General features: G+C 50.3%; 2 protein-coding genes across 20 annotated transcripts in view; one reads left to right on the top strand and one right to left on the bottom strand.

Moving 5' to 3' along the window:
- Positions 1–151, bottom strand: part of ANKRD24 (ankyrin repeat domain 24) — a 28,513-nt gene extending 28,362 nt beyond the window's left edge. For 9 of the 11 annotated variants that reach the window (XM_066344188.1, XM_066344153.1, XM_066344220.1 and 6 more), the window contains exon 1: positions 13–151. The gene's annotated coding sequence lies outside the window, so the exon portion shown is untranslated. The remainder of the gene's footprint in view (positions 1–12) is intronic. The other 2 variants (XM_066344195.1, XM_066344163.1) reach the window with 2 other exon arrangements.
- SIRT6 (sirtuin 6) lies at positions 134–12,641 on the top strand. 9 transcript variants are annotated; one of them, XM_066344470.1, is made up of 8 exons: positions 626–738; positions 3,329–3,456; positions 5,660–5,842; positions 8,447–8,506; positions 10,194–10,289; positions 10,373–10,453; positions 11,045–11,168; positions 11,268–12,641. In XM_066344470.1, exons 1-8 carry the CDS (start codon positions 673–675, stop codon positions 11,607–11,609), a joined length of 1,080 nt encoding a protein of 359 aa, XP_066200567.1. In that variant the 5' UTR covers positions 626–672; the 3' UTR covers positions 11,610–12,641. The 9 variants fall into 9 exon arrangements, with proteins under 9 accessions (XP_066200590.1, XP_066200598.1, XP_066200567.1 ...); XM_066344493.1 differs by lacking the exon at positions 626–738 and adding an exon at positions 134–245 and having other exon boundaries at positions 11,045–12,641; XM_066344501.1 differs by lacking the exon at positions 626–738 and adding an exon at positions 461–499 and having other exon boundaries at positions 11,045–12,641.
- The last annotated feature ends 59 nt before the right edge of the window (positions 12,642–12,700 follow it).

Here is a 12,700-nt window from a genome sequence, read left to right as displayed (position 1 = left end):
AGAAGGTGCTACCTTTGTTCTCCAGTGTTTCCTCAGCAAACAGAAGCAGGTACTCAACACGAGTTTCTTAATCGAGTCCTAAAAGGCTACCAGCCCCGATGATATTGATCAGTTTCTCTAGCCTCTTGGTGGAGTCCAGACCTATCCTGCCGAGTGGAGATCATCATCTACCTGAATAAGATTCAGATAACAGAGTGGAGTCCAACACCCTCGCTAGTGAGGACCTCAGTTGCTCCCCGCCGCAGGTATCCCCCTCACTTGTAACTTTATGAACTTCGGAAATGTGCACCAGAAATAACCTTGGTCCTGGATCCCTGCTCTCTGACTTGATCCTCAAGGGGGTTGAGGGTAGAGGTGGAGCATTGGTTTACTAATTTATAAAAGGGGGAAATGGCTGTGTCCCTCGTTTTACAGGTTACTGGAGAACTCTCATGTGGGCGGCCACCCCAGCTTCCCGAAAGGTCTCAGCCTCTTTCCCGCCACACGCGAGCATTTGGAGGTAAGCCGGCTTCTTTTACCAGCAACAAAGATGGCGCCTGTGGCGTCAGATAGAGGCGCATGCGCTTTGGAAGGAGAGGCCGGATGGTTCCTCTTTCTAACCGGTTTCTTTTCGTTTCCGGCGGAAGTGGCCTCAACAAGGGAAACTTTATTGTTCTCGTTGGGGTGGCGAGAATGTCGGTGAATTACGCGGCGGGGCTATCGCCGTACGCGGACAAAGGCAAGTGCGGCCTCCCCGAGGTAAGCACGGCTAAGGTCCAGAAGGCCACCCCTTCCAGGGCCGCGGGCCTGGCGGCTCCAGGCGGCAGCGGGGCATCATGGGACTATTAGGAGGCACCGAGGCTAGACAATGGGAGGGACTTCCCGGTGAGGAGGGGATGGGAAGTGATGCCCCTAGAGCGCCCGGGGACGCGAACACTTCCAGCCCGGGGTCTAAGGGGCTGTCACCAAGGGAAGGGGCTGTCACCAAGGGAAGGGCCTGCGACGGCGAAATCTTGAAGTTCTGATGGGCAGCAGGACATGTAGTTCTAGGCGAAAGGCACTGCAGTGGCAAAGGCAAGGAGGTGGGAATAAACGCACTTAAAGAACAAATTAAGCTAGAAAAGTTTCCCGAGTCAGGCCAGGACGGGTCCCAAATGCCAGTCTGAGAAGTTGACACTTTATCCTGTGGGTGATGGAAACAGGTTTTCAGCTAAGGAGGAAGGAACCTTGGATGCATGTAAGCATGTGTCAGAAAAATCCCCTCTAGCTACTCCGAGAGAGCTACCCTTCCATACCCTGAGACGTGGGCTTGTTGCTTCCATTCTGCAGTGGAATTTCCTCTTCTGTAAATTTGGAGGGAAAATTGCCCTCATCCCATACATAAAAGCTAGTCCGTTCATTCTGAGTCAGACGCTTAAGGAGCTCTCAGATGGTGTGAATCCCTCCAGAAGCCCGATTTCTCTCCTGCCTGTATTTACTTTATTCCTCAAATATGTGTTGAGCACTGTGTGTGCAGCAGGCAATTTCAAGGTCCTGGAGCAACAGCAGGGAACAAGCAGACAAAATCCCTTCATTCTAATGCGAAAACAGAGAAGCAGCAAATGTAAGAAGTGAGATGGGAGCTAAGGAGAAAAGCAAAGCTGGCAGTGATGGAGAGCTGGGGGCTGCATTGAATCAGGTCGCCGCATTGAAACCAGGTGGCCAGGGAGGCATCACTGAGATGGGTTTTTTTTGTTTTTTTTTTTTAAAGCAAGAGATACTGGGACAAAGAGAGACGGAGAGAGGGACAAGATAGGCAGGAAGGGAGAGAGATGAGAAGCATCAACTCTTCCTTGCGGCACCTTAGTTGTTCATTAATTGCTTTCTCATATGTGCCTTGACCCAGGGGGGCTACAGCAGAGTGAGTGACCCCTTGCTCAAGCCAGCAACCTCAGGGATTCAAACATGGGTCCTTTGTATCCCAGTCCAACACTCTATCCACTGAGATGGCTTTTCTTTTTAATGTTGTCTATTGTAGTAACACACCTTTAGTAAAATATATCATCTTAACTTACACTTAATTGTTAAGTGTATATTCAGTAGTATTAAATATATTCATGTTGTGCAACCATTCCCACCATACATCAACAGAACTTTCTTGTCTTCCCATCTCTGTACTCATTAAACTCTTAAGTCCCCATCCCTCTCTCCCAGCCCCTGGCACCCACTGTCTACTTCCTTTTTCTATGGATTTGACTCCTTTAGGAACCTCACAAAGTGTAATCACACGGTATTTCTTTTGTGTTTGGCTTATTTTACTCAGAACAACATTGTTAAGGTTCATCTACATTGTGTCAGAATTTTCTTCCTTATTAAAGCTCTGAATAATGTCCCTAAAGTCATGGTGCACTTTTGACCGGTCACAGGAAAGCAACAAAAGACGATAGAAATGTGAAATCTGCACCAAATAAAAGGAAAACTCTCCCAGTTTCATACCTATTAGGTGTAGTTTGATGTGGACTCACGCACAGACTTTTTAGGGCTCCTTAGGTAGCTATCCCGTATAGCCTTTACAGACTCGTCACTGACTGATGGCCTACCAGAACGGGGTTTCTCCACCAAACTGCCGGTTTCCTTCAACTGCTTATCCCACTGAGTAATGTTATTCCTATGTGGTGGCGCTTAGTTATAAGCGCGCTGATATTTATGTTGCACTTTGGTCACGGATTTGAATTTAGCGAGCCACAGAACACACTGAACTTTCCTCTGTACCGTCCACATCTCAACTGGCATGGCCGTGGGCTGCTCCGCTGTATACACGGTGTTACATAATCATCTGCGCATGTGCACATGCTGCCATATCATCCTACAGAAACTGGGAAGGTTTTCCTTTTATTTGGTGCAGATTTCACATTTCCATCGTCTTTTGTTGCTTTCCTGTGACTGGTCAAAAGTGCACCATTTTACGGACACACTGTATCCCATTGTCTGGATGGACCACGTTGTGTTTATCCACTCATTCATCAGTGGATATTTGCATTGCTTCCATGTTTTAGCTATTGTAAATAATGCTGCTATGAACCTGGATGTACAAATGAGGTGTCTTGTGAGCCAAGACCTAAAGGAGGTAAGGGAGGGAGTCTAGGAGAAGAGTATTTTAGGCAATAGGCTGTAGGGAGGACTTGAGCTTTTATGCTGAGGAAGGTGGGAGCCCTGGAGGGCTGTGGGCAGAACACAGGCATGATGACAAGCTGCCTTTTCAGATTCACTCTCCTCTTCTAGATAAGGCGGAGCAGCTCAGTCTGTGGCTAGTGGCCTTGCAACTGTGGAACACATTTTGACCACTCTCCTTTGCTCTCCCCTGCAACAGATCTTTGACCCCCCCGAGGAGTTGGAGCAGAAGGTGTGGGAGCTGGCAAATCTGGTTTGGCAGTCCTCCAATGTGGTGTTTCACACAGGCGCTGGCATCAGCACCGCCTCGGGAATCCCTGACTTCAGGTCTGTACATAGGGAGGGGAAGTTGAGGCAGGACCCACTAGCTGTTGAGGGCTTCCCTGGGAGGTAGAGATACCTGGGCATCAGAAACTTCCCCCTTACTGAGTCCTGAGTGAACTTCCATCCCCTGGGTGTTTGGGATGGGAAAGACCCCTCCCTTTCAGACTTGTCCCTTTAAGTCACACTCATCATTTCCCTTACCAGTGGTCGGCAAACTCATTAGTTAACAGAGCCAAATATCAACAGTACAACGATTGAAATTTCTTTTGAGAGCCAAATTTTTTAAACTTAAACTATATAGGTAGGTACAATTCCTTATTGAGGTAAATAATGCTGCTATGAACCTGGATGTACAAATGAGGTGTCTTGTGCACCCGCATGTGGTATTTTGTGGAAGAGCCACACTCAAGGGGCCAAAGAGCCACACGTGGCTCACGAGCCACAGTTTGCCGACCAGGGCCTTACACCATTGGCCAAAATTGGTCATCTAATCATATTTAGCTACAAGGGATGCTGGGAAATACAGTTTTTCATCTAGGCTAACTGTACAGAGCTAAATATCGGGGTAACTGTTACCCTAGAAGATGGGAAGAATCAATATCAGAGACAATTGGCTCCACACTCACTTGCAAATTTTATCAGACCTGGTGCCAGGCAAGTGGCTTAACCCTTTGGACCGCAGTTTCCTTACCCATAAATGAGGATATGGAACCAGATAATGTTTAAACCACCCTTTACTTCAGGTAGCCAATCATGTAGCTGAAAAGCAGGGTTTTCAAACTGGTTGTCTCCTGGTGGCTCCTATGGATGCTAAGTTTGTATCCCTGCCCCAAAGGGCAGACTTAATGCATGTATACTATCTTTCCAAGAAATCTTGGGCCCCCAACCCAGGTTCCAACAGCAGAAGAGCAGATTCCTTAGAGGAATGTAAGAATTCTAAGGCATGAATTGCCCTCACCCCTCCATAACCTGCCATGGCTCCCCATTGCCACACAGGAGAGTTCCAAGGCTTTCCCAACCCAGCCCTGAGTCATCTATTTAACTTCAGCTCTTCCCATTCCTGCTGTAGGCCCCAGACCACTTGCATTTCCCCAGACTCACAGGCTGTTGCCAGCACCCCAGGCCTTTGCTTACCCCTTCTACCTGAACTGCCCTGCCCTCCCTTCCCTCTCATAGTTCAAGAGACAGTTTAGCCTCCTCTAGGAAGCCTTTCCATACTCCCCACACTGAGCCCTCCCAGCATGCAGGGCCAAAGGGTCTTTGTCCACCTGTGCCTCCCCTGACAAGATCAAGTACTTCTCAAGGGCAGGGCATGCTTCCTCTAGGTCCCCAGCATCACCCAGCACAGGGCCAGGCTCAGTGCAGCAGCAGCAACAATAACTGTTGGTTGAAGTGAATAACTAATTTTTTTTTTTTAATAACTAATTTTTTTTAAGTGAAAAAGAGAGAGAGAGGGAGGGAGATGAGAAGCATCAATTCATATTTATAGCACTTTAGTTGTTCATTGATTGCTTCTCATACATACTTTGACTGGGGGGCTCCAGCTGAGCCAGTGATCCCTTGCTCAAGCCAGTGTGACCTTGGGCTCTTGAACCTGGGACCTCAGTGTCCCAGGTCAATGCTCTATCCACTGTGCCACCACCAGTCAGGCTTTAATAATGATTGTTTTTTTCAGTGAGAGGAGGGGTGGCAGAGACAGGCTCCCACACATTCCCCTACCAGGATCCACCTGGGAAGCCCACTAAGGGGTGCATGAGCAATGTCCATCTCTGACGTTGCTCTGTTGCTCAGCAGCTGATCTCTTCTTAGCACCTGAGGCAGAGGCCATGGAACCATCCTCAGCACCCAGGGCCAACTCGCTCCAATCCAGCTATGGTTGCAGGAGGGGGAGAGGGGGAGAGAGAGAGAGAGAATGAGAAGGGGAGGGATGGAAAAGCAGATGGGCACTTCTGTGTGCCCTGCCTGGGAATCGAACCTGGGACATCCACACACTGGGCCAACCGGCCAGGGCTTAAATAACTAATTTTTGTCTTTCATGTGCACTGTTTGCTCTCCTTTCTCCCTCTCTCAATCTCAATCCCCCTTGTCTGTCTCACTTTCTTCCTGTCTTTCTGTTTGTGTCTCTGTCACCAATGCTGTCTCTTTTTTATGTCCCCCTCTTTCCCTGATCCTTAAATTCTCTCTCTGCATCTCTCCCCACATGCAGGGGCCCCCATGGTGTCTGGACGATGGAGGAACAGGGCTTGGCTCCCAAATTTGACACCACCTTTGAGAGTGCACGGCCTACGCAGACCCACATGGCACTAGTGAAGCTGGAGCGCGTAGGCCTTCTTCACTTCCTTGTCAGCCAGAATGTGGACGGGCTACACATGCGCTCTGGCTTTCCTAGGTAACACCTGGCTGCCAGCCCTGCTCAGCCCTGGGCAGGCCGCCCCTCTCTCTGGGCCTCAGTTTCCTCATTTGTAAAATGGAGGTTGGTGGCAGCCCCCCCTTGAGAAGTTGATGTGGTGATTCAGCAAGGCCGCAGGGGGAAAGCACTTAATGCTTAATAAGATTACACAAACCAGAGCTGTCATTGTCAGTGCCTTCTGGGCACATTTCAAGAATTGGGGTCCCCTTTTCCAGATCCTAGGGCAGCTGAAAAATCTCCCTTAAGGTGGGGAAAGGAAGATATTGGGAACAGGGAGGACAATACTCAAGGTCTAGGATTTGCAGGTGCATTTTAATATTCCTCTTTATAATGTTTTTTGTCTATTTGCTTGTTTTCTTAAGAGAGAGACAGGAAGGGAGAGAGATGAGAAGTATCAGCTTACAGTCGCATCACTTTAGTTGTTCATAGATTGCTTCTCATATGTGCTTTGACTTGGGGGCTCAAGCCAGCAACCTTTTGGGCTTAAGCTCATGACCTGGGGTTTTGAACCTGGGTCCTCAGTATCCCAGTCCCAGGCTGACACTGTCCACTGCACTGTTACCGGTCTTTATAACTTTTATACTGAATGTGAACATGGGATTCAGGCAGAAAGACTGATTCCTTAATATCAAGTGCATCTCCTTCCTCCCTCCCTCCCCACTTTGCCCAGTCTTACCCTTGGGGACGATGAGAGCCCCAGTTAGTTGTTCATATAAGTAGTCAGACTCTCCACAGGCAAGGGAAAGGACTTAATTCAGCTTATAAAGGAGAATGAGGCAGCTGTCCCTGCTCTTTTACAATGGGACTGAGTCCTAAATCCAGCCCTCTGGCACAGCTCTTCTGAGCTAGAGATGTCACCAAGTTCTGAGCCTTCATCCACTTCAACATGTAAATACCTGAGAAAGCAAGACCCCAACTTCCCTGGCTGGTGACCTCGGGCCCTAGTCCAGGCTGTAACTACTGGGCACCTTATTATCCCTCCAATCAGAGTAATTCACTAGAGAGGTGACTGCAGACCTAGCCTGTGTAAACACTTCTAGAAATGAAAGCAAACATTTTCATTATGTACAGCAAATGCATTTCTGTGGCAGAGGTGCTTAAGGCTTTTTACAGGAACATAAATCCAGGGAAGTCTGTTCCCTACACACTTGGACAAGGCTGGCATATCAAGGTGGATGGGGAGTGGGACAAAGCCACCCACTGGCACATTCCTTCCCAGAGATGGGGGATGACATTAGGGTGAAGGGGCGGGAGTGTATTTGGGGATTTCAGTGCCTCTCATTTCCTGACTGATGGGTTTTATACCAGCTCCCTGGCCTGCACCCAGGCCACCCCCAGCACCCACTGCTCACTTCATTGTGACACCAGTCTCTGTGTGCATACCGGGATAGGCACCACTCCCCCAGCACCAACTAGGAACAGCTAGGAGCAAAATGGGCCCCATACAACTATTGAGCACCTACTGTATGCCATACACGGTTCTAGATGCAGAACACAGTGTGCCAGATAGAATGCTCTGCCCTCCTGGTTTAACTCTAGTGAGAAGGAAACGGGCAGAAAACAAGACAAATAAGCAAATTAAATTCTGTGTCAGACAGTGATCATTGCCATGAAGGGTTGTACAGAGAGAGGGGTGTGGGGAATTGCAGCTTTTTGTCCCCCCAGGTAGTTTTGAGAGTACATTTATTAAAGCTGGGACAGTGAAACAAGGAAAGGCTTAAGATAGAAGAAGCAACAGGAGAGCCTAAGCGGGGCTGCTTTGACTCCCTGGGAAGTCAGAGAAAAGGGAGCCTTGGAGACAGGCTCAGAGAGTGAGCCCGGGATGAGCTGCTGCTGCAGCCCATTGCTCCCCTGGTTGCAAGTCTCCCCTGGTGGGGTCCCTTCGAGCTTAGGACATGCACTCTGTGGGGGATGCAGAGGGGGAAGGGAAAAAGGCACAGCTGTGCTCCCAGGAGGGAGAGTATGCCAAATTATAGCTTTTAACAGGGAAGTTAGGGTGGCTGTGACATTTGAGCAGGGACATGAAGAAGATGACAGAAGTAGCCATGGGGAAGAGCCTTCCAGGCCTGATAATTGTTCCCTTAAACATCCTAAAAGTTTAATATTGTCCCATTTCACAGATGGGGACTGAGACACAGAGAGGTTAAGTGACCTGCCCAAGGTCACACAGCAGGGAGGCAGCAGTGGCAGGAGTTGATCTCTTATTCCTCTGCATCCAAAGTGCATGCTCCAGGGCCACCATCACCTTAATTTTTTCCTTTGCAAAGTGGGAATTAGAATTCCTGTCTTTCAGACCTGGCTACATTGGTAGATTGCACCATACTTATGGGTGGGTTTTGTGCATGATGGGCTGCCCATGTGTGAAGGTAGAGTCAGCTGTGGGGTTAATGTTTCTTTATGCTCAGAGATGTTGGGCTACCTGCCCAGGATTGCACAGCTGGAAGAACCAGAAAGAGGGATTCTTTGGATCTTATGGATGAGGGTTTAGGGAAGGCTTCTTGGAGAAGGAAGGCTTGGTGCCAGACCTGAAGCCTTAGGATTCGGGGAGCCCACTGCACCACCAAGCCTCTTCTCCTCCCACAGGGACAAGCTGGCGGAGCTTCACGGGAACATGTTTGTAGAAGAATGTGTCAAGTGTAAGAAGTGAGTGTCACGAGGGGATGGGAGCAGGCAAGGCGTGGTGACCCAGGCCCCTCGCCTGTTTTCTGTCACTTTCCAGGTTGGGTTCTGCCTTGTAAAGGGCTTTGTAAGTTGAAGCTGAGACCGAGAGACCCAGAGTGGGGGGCAGGACTGGAATGAGACCCTGGCGGGGAGCACATCTTGCTCCTTGGGAGATGTATTCATTTCCTGTGGCTGCCACAACAATCATAAACCAAGAGGCTTCAAACAACAGAAACTTATGTCCTCCCAGTTCTGGAAACTAGAAGTCCAAAATCAAGGTGTTGTCAGGACCATGCTCCCTCCAAAGCCTGGAGGGGAGGGTCCTTCTGACCTCTCCCAGACCTGGTGGTTTTGATGCTCCTTGGTGTCCCTTGGCTGTAGACGCATCACTCTAACCTCTGCCTCTGTTTTTACATGCCCGTCTCCTGTGTGTCACCTTTCTTTCTTTTCTTTTCATGTCTCCTTTCTTATAACGATACAAGTCATCTGGATCAGGGCTACCCTACTCCAGTGTGACCTCATCTTATAACAGCTATAACAACCCTTTTTCTGTATATAGTCACGTTCTAACCGACAGTGATTAGGACTCCAACATATCATTTGGGAGCACACAGTTCAACCTATAACAGAGTGTGATGGTATGACTCCAGCTCCGGGAAGGCTGCACCAGAGCCCTTCCTGGAACAAGTAGGCTCTGAGTATGTCCCTCCCCGTAGGAGGAGCAGCCTCACAGGTACAAATAATTTTAGGGATGTCAGTAGCAGGGAGCATGACTCTGCCAACACCTGCAGTGCAATCTTAGAGACCAGGGCACAATTAGGACCCCCCCCACACACACACACACACACTAGTTATAAAAAATGTTTTCTCCAAATTTAGTTTGAAAAATTTTCAAACCAATGGAAAACTCACAAGAATCATATGATGAACTCATATTCAATCTAGACCAGCAGTTAACAAACTTTCCTGTAAAGGGCCAGATGGTAAATATTTTCAGCTTTATGGGTCAGATTGTTTCTGTCATGACCATGTGCCAATAAAATTTTATTTACAAAAACATAACTGGAGGGCCATAGTTTGCTCACCTCTGATTAGATTCCCCAATGTTATCATTTTACCACAATTTCTTTTCCTTTCTTTCTCTATGTTACCAGTATTTTCTATGCAGTTCAAGAGTAAGTGGTAGACTTCCTTATCCCTTGATCCAAACCCCTTAAGACATTGATCTTCCTTGAGCTTCAGTATTCTCTTTTATAGCCACAGTGCAGTTATTAAAGTTGAGAAATGTTAAAACGATGTAACATGATGGTTCAGTCTCTAGTCCATATTCCCACTGCTCCTATTGTTGCTATTTTTCTCCTGGTCCAAGATCCAAGCCAGGGTCATAGTTTGCATGTCATTGTCACATATCTTTAGTCTCCCTTGTCAAGAACAGTTCCTGACCTTTCTGTTTTCCATACTGTTGACATTGCAAAGCAGCAGTTTCATGGGAGGCCCCCCCCCCATCATTCTGGGATGTTTCTCTGTGCTTAGGTTCTAGTCATGTGGCCCCTACTTCCCTAGGAGGAGGAGAGCCCCCCAAAAGCAAGAACCACTGTGTAGAGCTGTCATGTGGGAAAGTGGTAGGCTTGGCCCGGCCCCACCATCTCTCTTTCCTTTCCCAACATAGGCAGTACGTCCGGGACGCTGTTGTAGGCAGCATGGGCCTCAAAGCCACTGGCCGGCTCTGCACCATGACCAAGGCAAGGGGCCTGAGGGCCTGCAGGTGAGTGACCCCTGTCCATACCCTGGGTCCCAAAGGAGGTGGCAGGTCTCTATATTGACTCCCCCCAACCCTCACCATCGCAGAGGGGAGCTGAGAGACACCATCCTGGACTGGGAGGATGCCTTGCCCGAACGGGACCTCACTCTTGCTGATGAAGCCAGCAGGTCTGACCCCCAGACAAGCCCAGGGTGGGGCATCAGGGAGAGGGGCAAAAGCACAACCAGCTTCAGCAGAAGACAGGGACTCCAGCTCAGTGGTGGAGTCAGGAGAAGCTTCCTGGAGGAAGTATCCCAAGCCCTGTCTGGGCCTTGATTTCCCCATAATAATGGCAGGGTACTAGCCCTCTCACATACCCGACACTGGGCCAGGTGCTTCACAGACACCATACTTGCCACAGCCAGTGGGGGTTCTACCCTGGGTCCATTTTACAGGCAAGGAAACTGAAGCTTTAGCAAGGTGACTTCTCTGTCCAGTTCTACCCAGGCAGGATTGGAATCTAGGAGTCCAAATGTGGAAAGTACTGCCCACATCAGCAACTACCCTCTGCCAACAGGGTAGGGAGGTGTTCCAATAGAAGACAGGAAGCAGCAGGGGCAGGATTCAGGAAAGCTTGGCCTCCCAGGATACGGTCATATTGTAATAGGGTTGGAGACCTAGGGGTTGGTGACCACCGCCCCTGCCCCCAGCCCTGTGAAGGGGGGGGGTGCGGAAATCCTTGCAGAGAGGCTCAGCCTAACCCCGCCTCCCGGCCCCAGGAACGCAGATCTGTCCATCACGCTGGGTACCTCCCTCCAAATTCGGCCTAGCGGGAACCTGCCACTCGCCACCAAGCGCCGAGGAGGTCGACTGGTCATCGTCAACCTTCAGCCCACCAAGCACGTATGTGCCAAGCCTACTCCTGGCATCTCCCCCTGTCGTTCCCGTTACCAGGCCCGGAGGAGCGCTCTGCCTCCACCTGACACGTTCCTGCCCTCGCAGGACCGCCAGGCCGACCTACGCATCCATGGCTACGTAGATGAGGTCATGACCCGGCTCATGAAGCACTTGGGCCTGGAGATCCCTGCCTGGGACGGCCCCTGCGTACTGGAGAGAGCACTGACGCCCTTGCCGCGCCCGCCAGCCCCCAAGCTGGAACCCAAGGAAGAATCCACCACCCAGTTCAATGGCCCAGCACCAGCCAGCCCCAAGCAGGAGTCCACGGCCGAAACCCTCTCTCAGCACAACTGTTCTGGGCCCATCAGCCTCCAAAGGGAGCGGCTGGACAGTCCTGCCCCCTGCAGGACCCCTAAAAGGGTGAAGATGGAGGTGCTTCCCAGCTGACCAGGCGGGGTGGGAGGGCAGGCTTTTTGTAGATATGGATTTTTCTTACCAGTCTCATTTTGTTACTTGCCTGTGGCAGGAGACCTCTGTGGCTGAACTGTGCTGCAGGCCCCAGGGCAAACTTGCTCTCTTTTGGGACTCTCTTTAGCTCTAGGGGCCTCTGGTAGGGGTCCGGGGAGGAGCAACCAGCCCTGGACCTGCTCTGCCCCAGCCCCTGACTCAGGACATTCTGGGGAGGTGTGACCACACCCTCCCGCAATTTCTGTCCTAAACAGGAATTAACTCTCTGCTGGCTCCCTGGGCCCTCGCACCCCCTAACCCTCATTTCCCCCAAAAGGCCTTCACAGCTCGTCCAGGAGGGAAGGGAGGCAGACCTGTCATTTAGGAGCCAAACTTCATGGTGGGACAGATAATAGAGGCACTGCCTTTCGGGTGGAGCAAGAAACGTGGGTCCACCTGGTCTCTCCAGGCTTCCAGAAAAGTCTTCAGTGCAATAAAAGCAGAACTTCTTGCATCTGAGTCTGTTTAACATCCACACACAACCTTGCGCCAGGTCCTAGCGCCAGGTCCTAGCCCCAGGCGAGTGCGTGGTTCCCTGGGCTTCCATGCAATCCAGGCCTGGGGGTGAAGGAGAGCAATACCAGCTGCTGGCATTCCTTAAGCCCTCAGTTTGTAATTATGTACCTGTTTGCATAGTTTTAAAATATTTGCCTTCTGGAATATTTCTCTCTTTCCGCCCAAGGAAAGAGGCCATGTCCTTTGGCCGAGATAGCAGCCCTAGGACACCTGTGCAAAGGGGCAGGACTGGGCTACCCGTTTAGCTCGGGTACAGCTGGGTTCCACACCCCCTACCCCCTAGCTGTAACCTTGGGCAAGTTCCTTCACTTCTGACACCTCAATTTCTTCGTAGGTAAAATGATCTGGGTGGGAGCTCAGCCCTCCTGGAAGGCAGGGGCCCCCCTTCCTCGCGAGCCCCCCCCCCCCCATGCCCTTGAAGGGCCGCGAGAGATGCCAGGACCTCATGCTCTGCCCACTGCCGCTCTCCACTGTACTGAAGACTCACTCTCCTGGGAACCTGGGATCTCCTAGAT

This window comes from Saccopteryx leptura, chromosome 1, assembly GCF_036850995.1.
Source record: "Saccopteryx leptura isolate mSacLep1 chromosome 1, mSacLep1_pri_phased_curated, whole genome shotgun sequence".
NCBI classification, from domain to species: Eukaryota; Metazoa; Chordata; class Mammalia; order Chiroptera; family Emballonuridae; genus Saccopteryx; species Saccopteryx leptura.
This window is presented reverse-complemented; position numbering and strand designations above follow the sequence as displayed.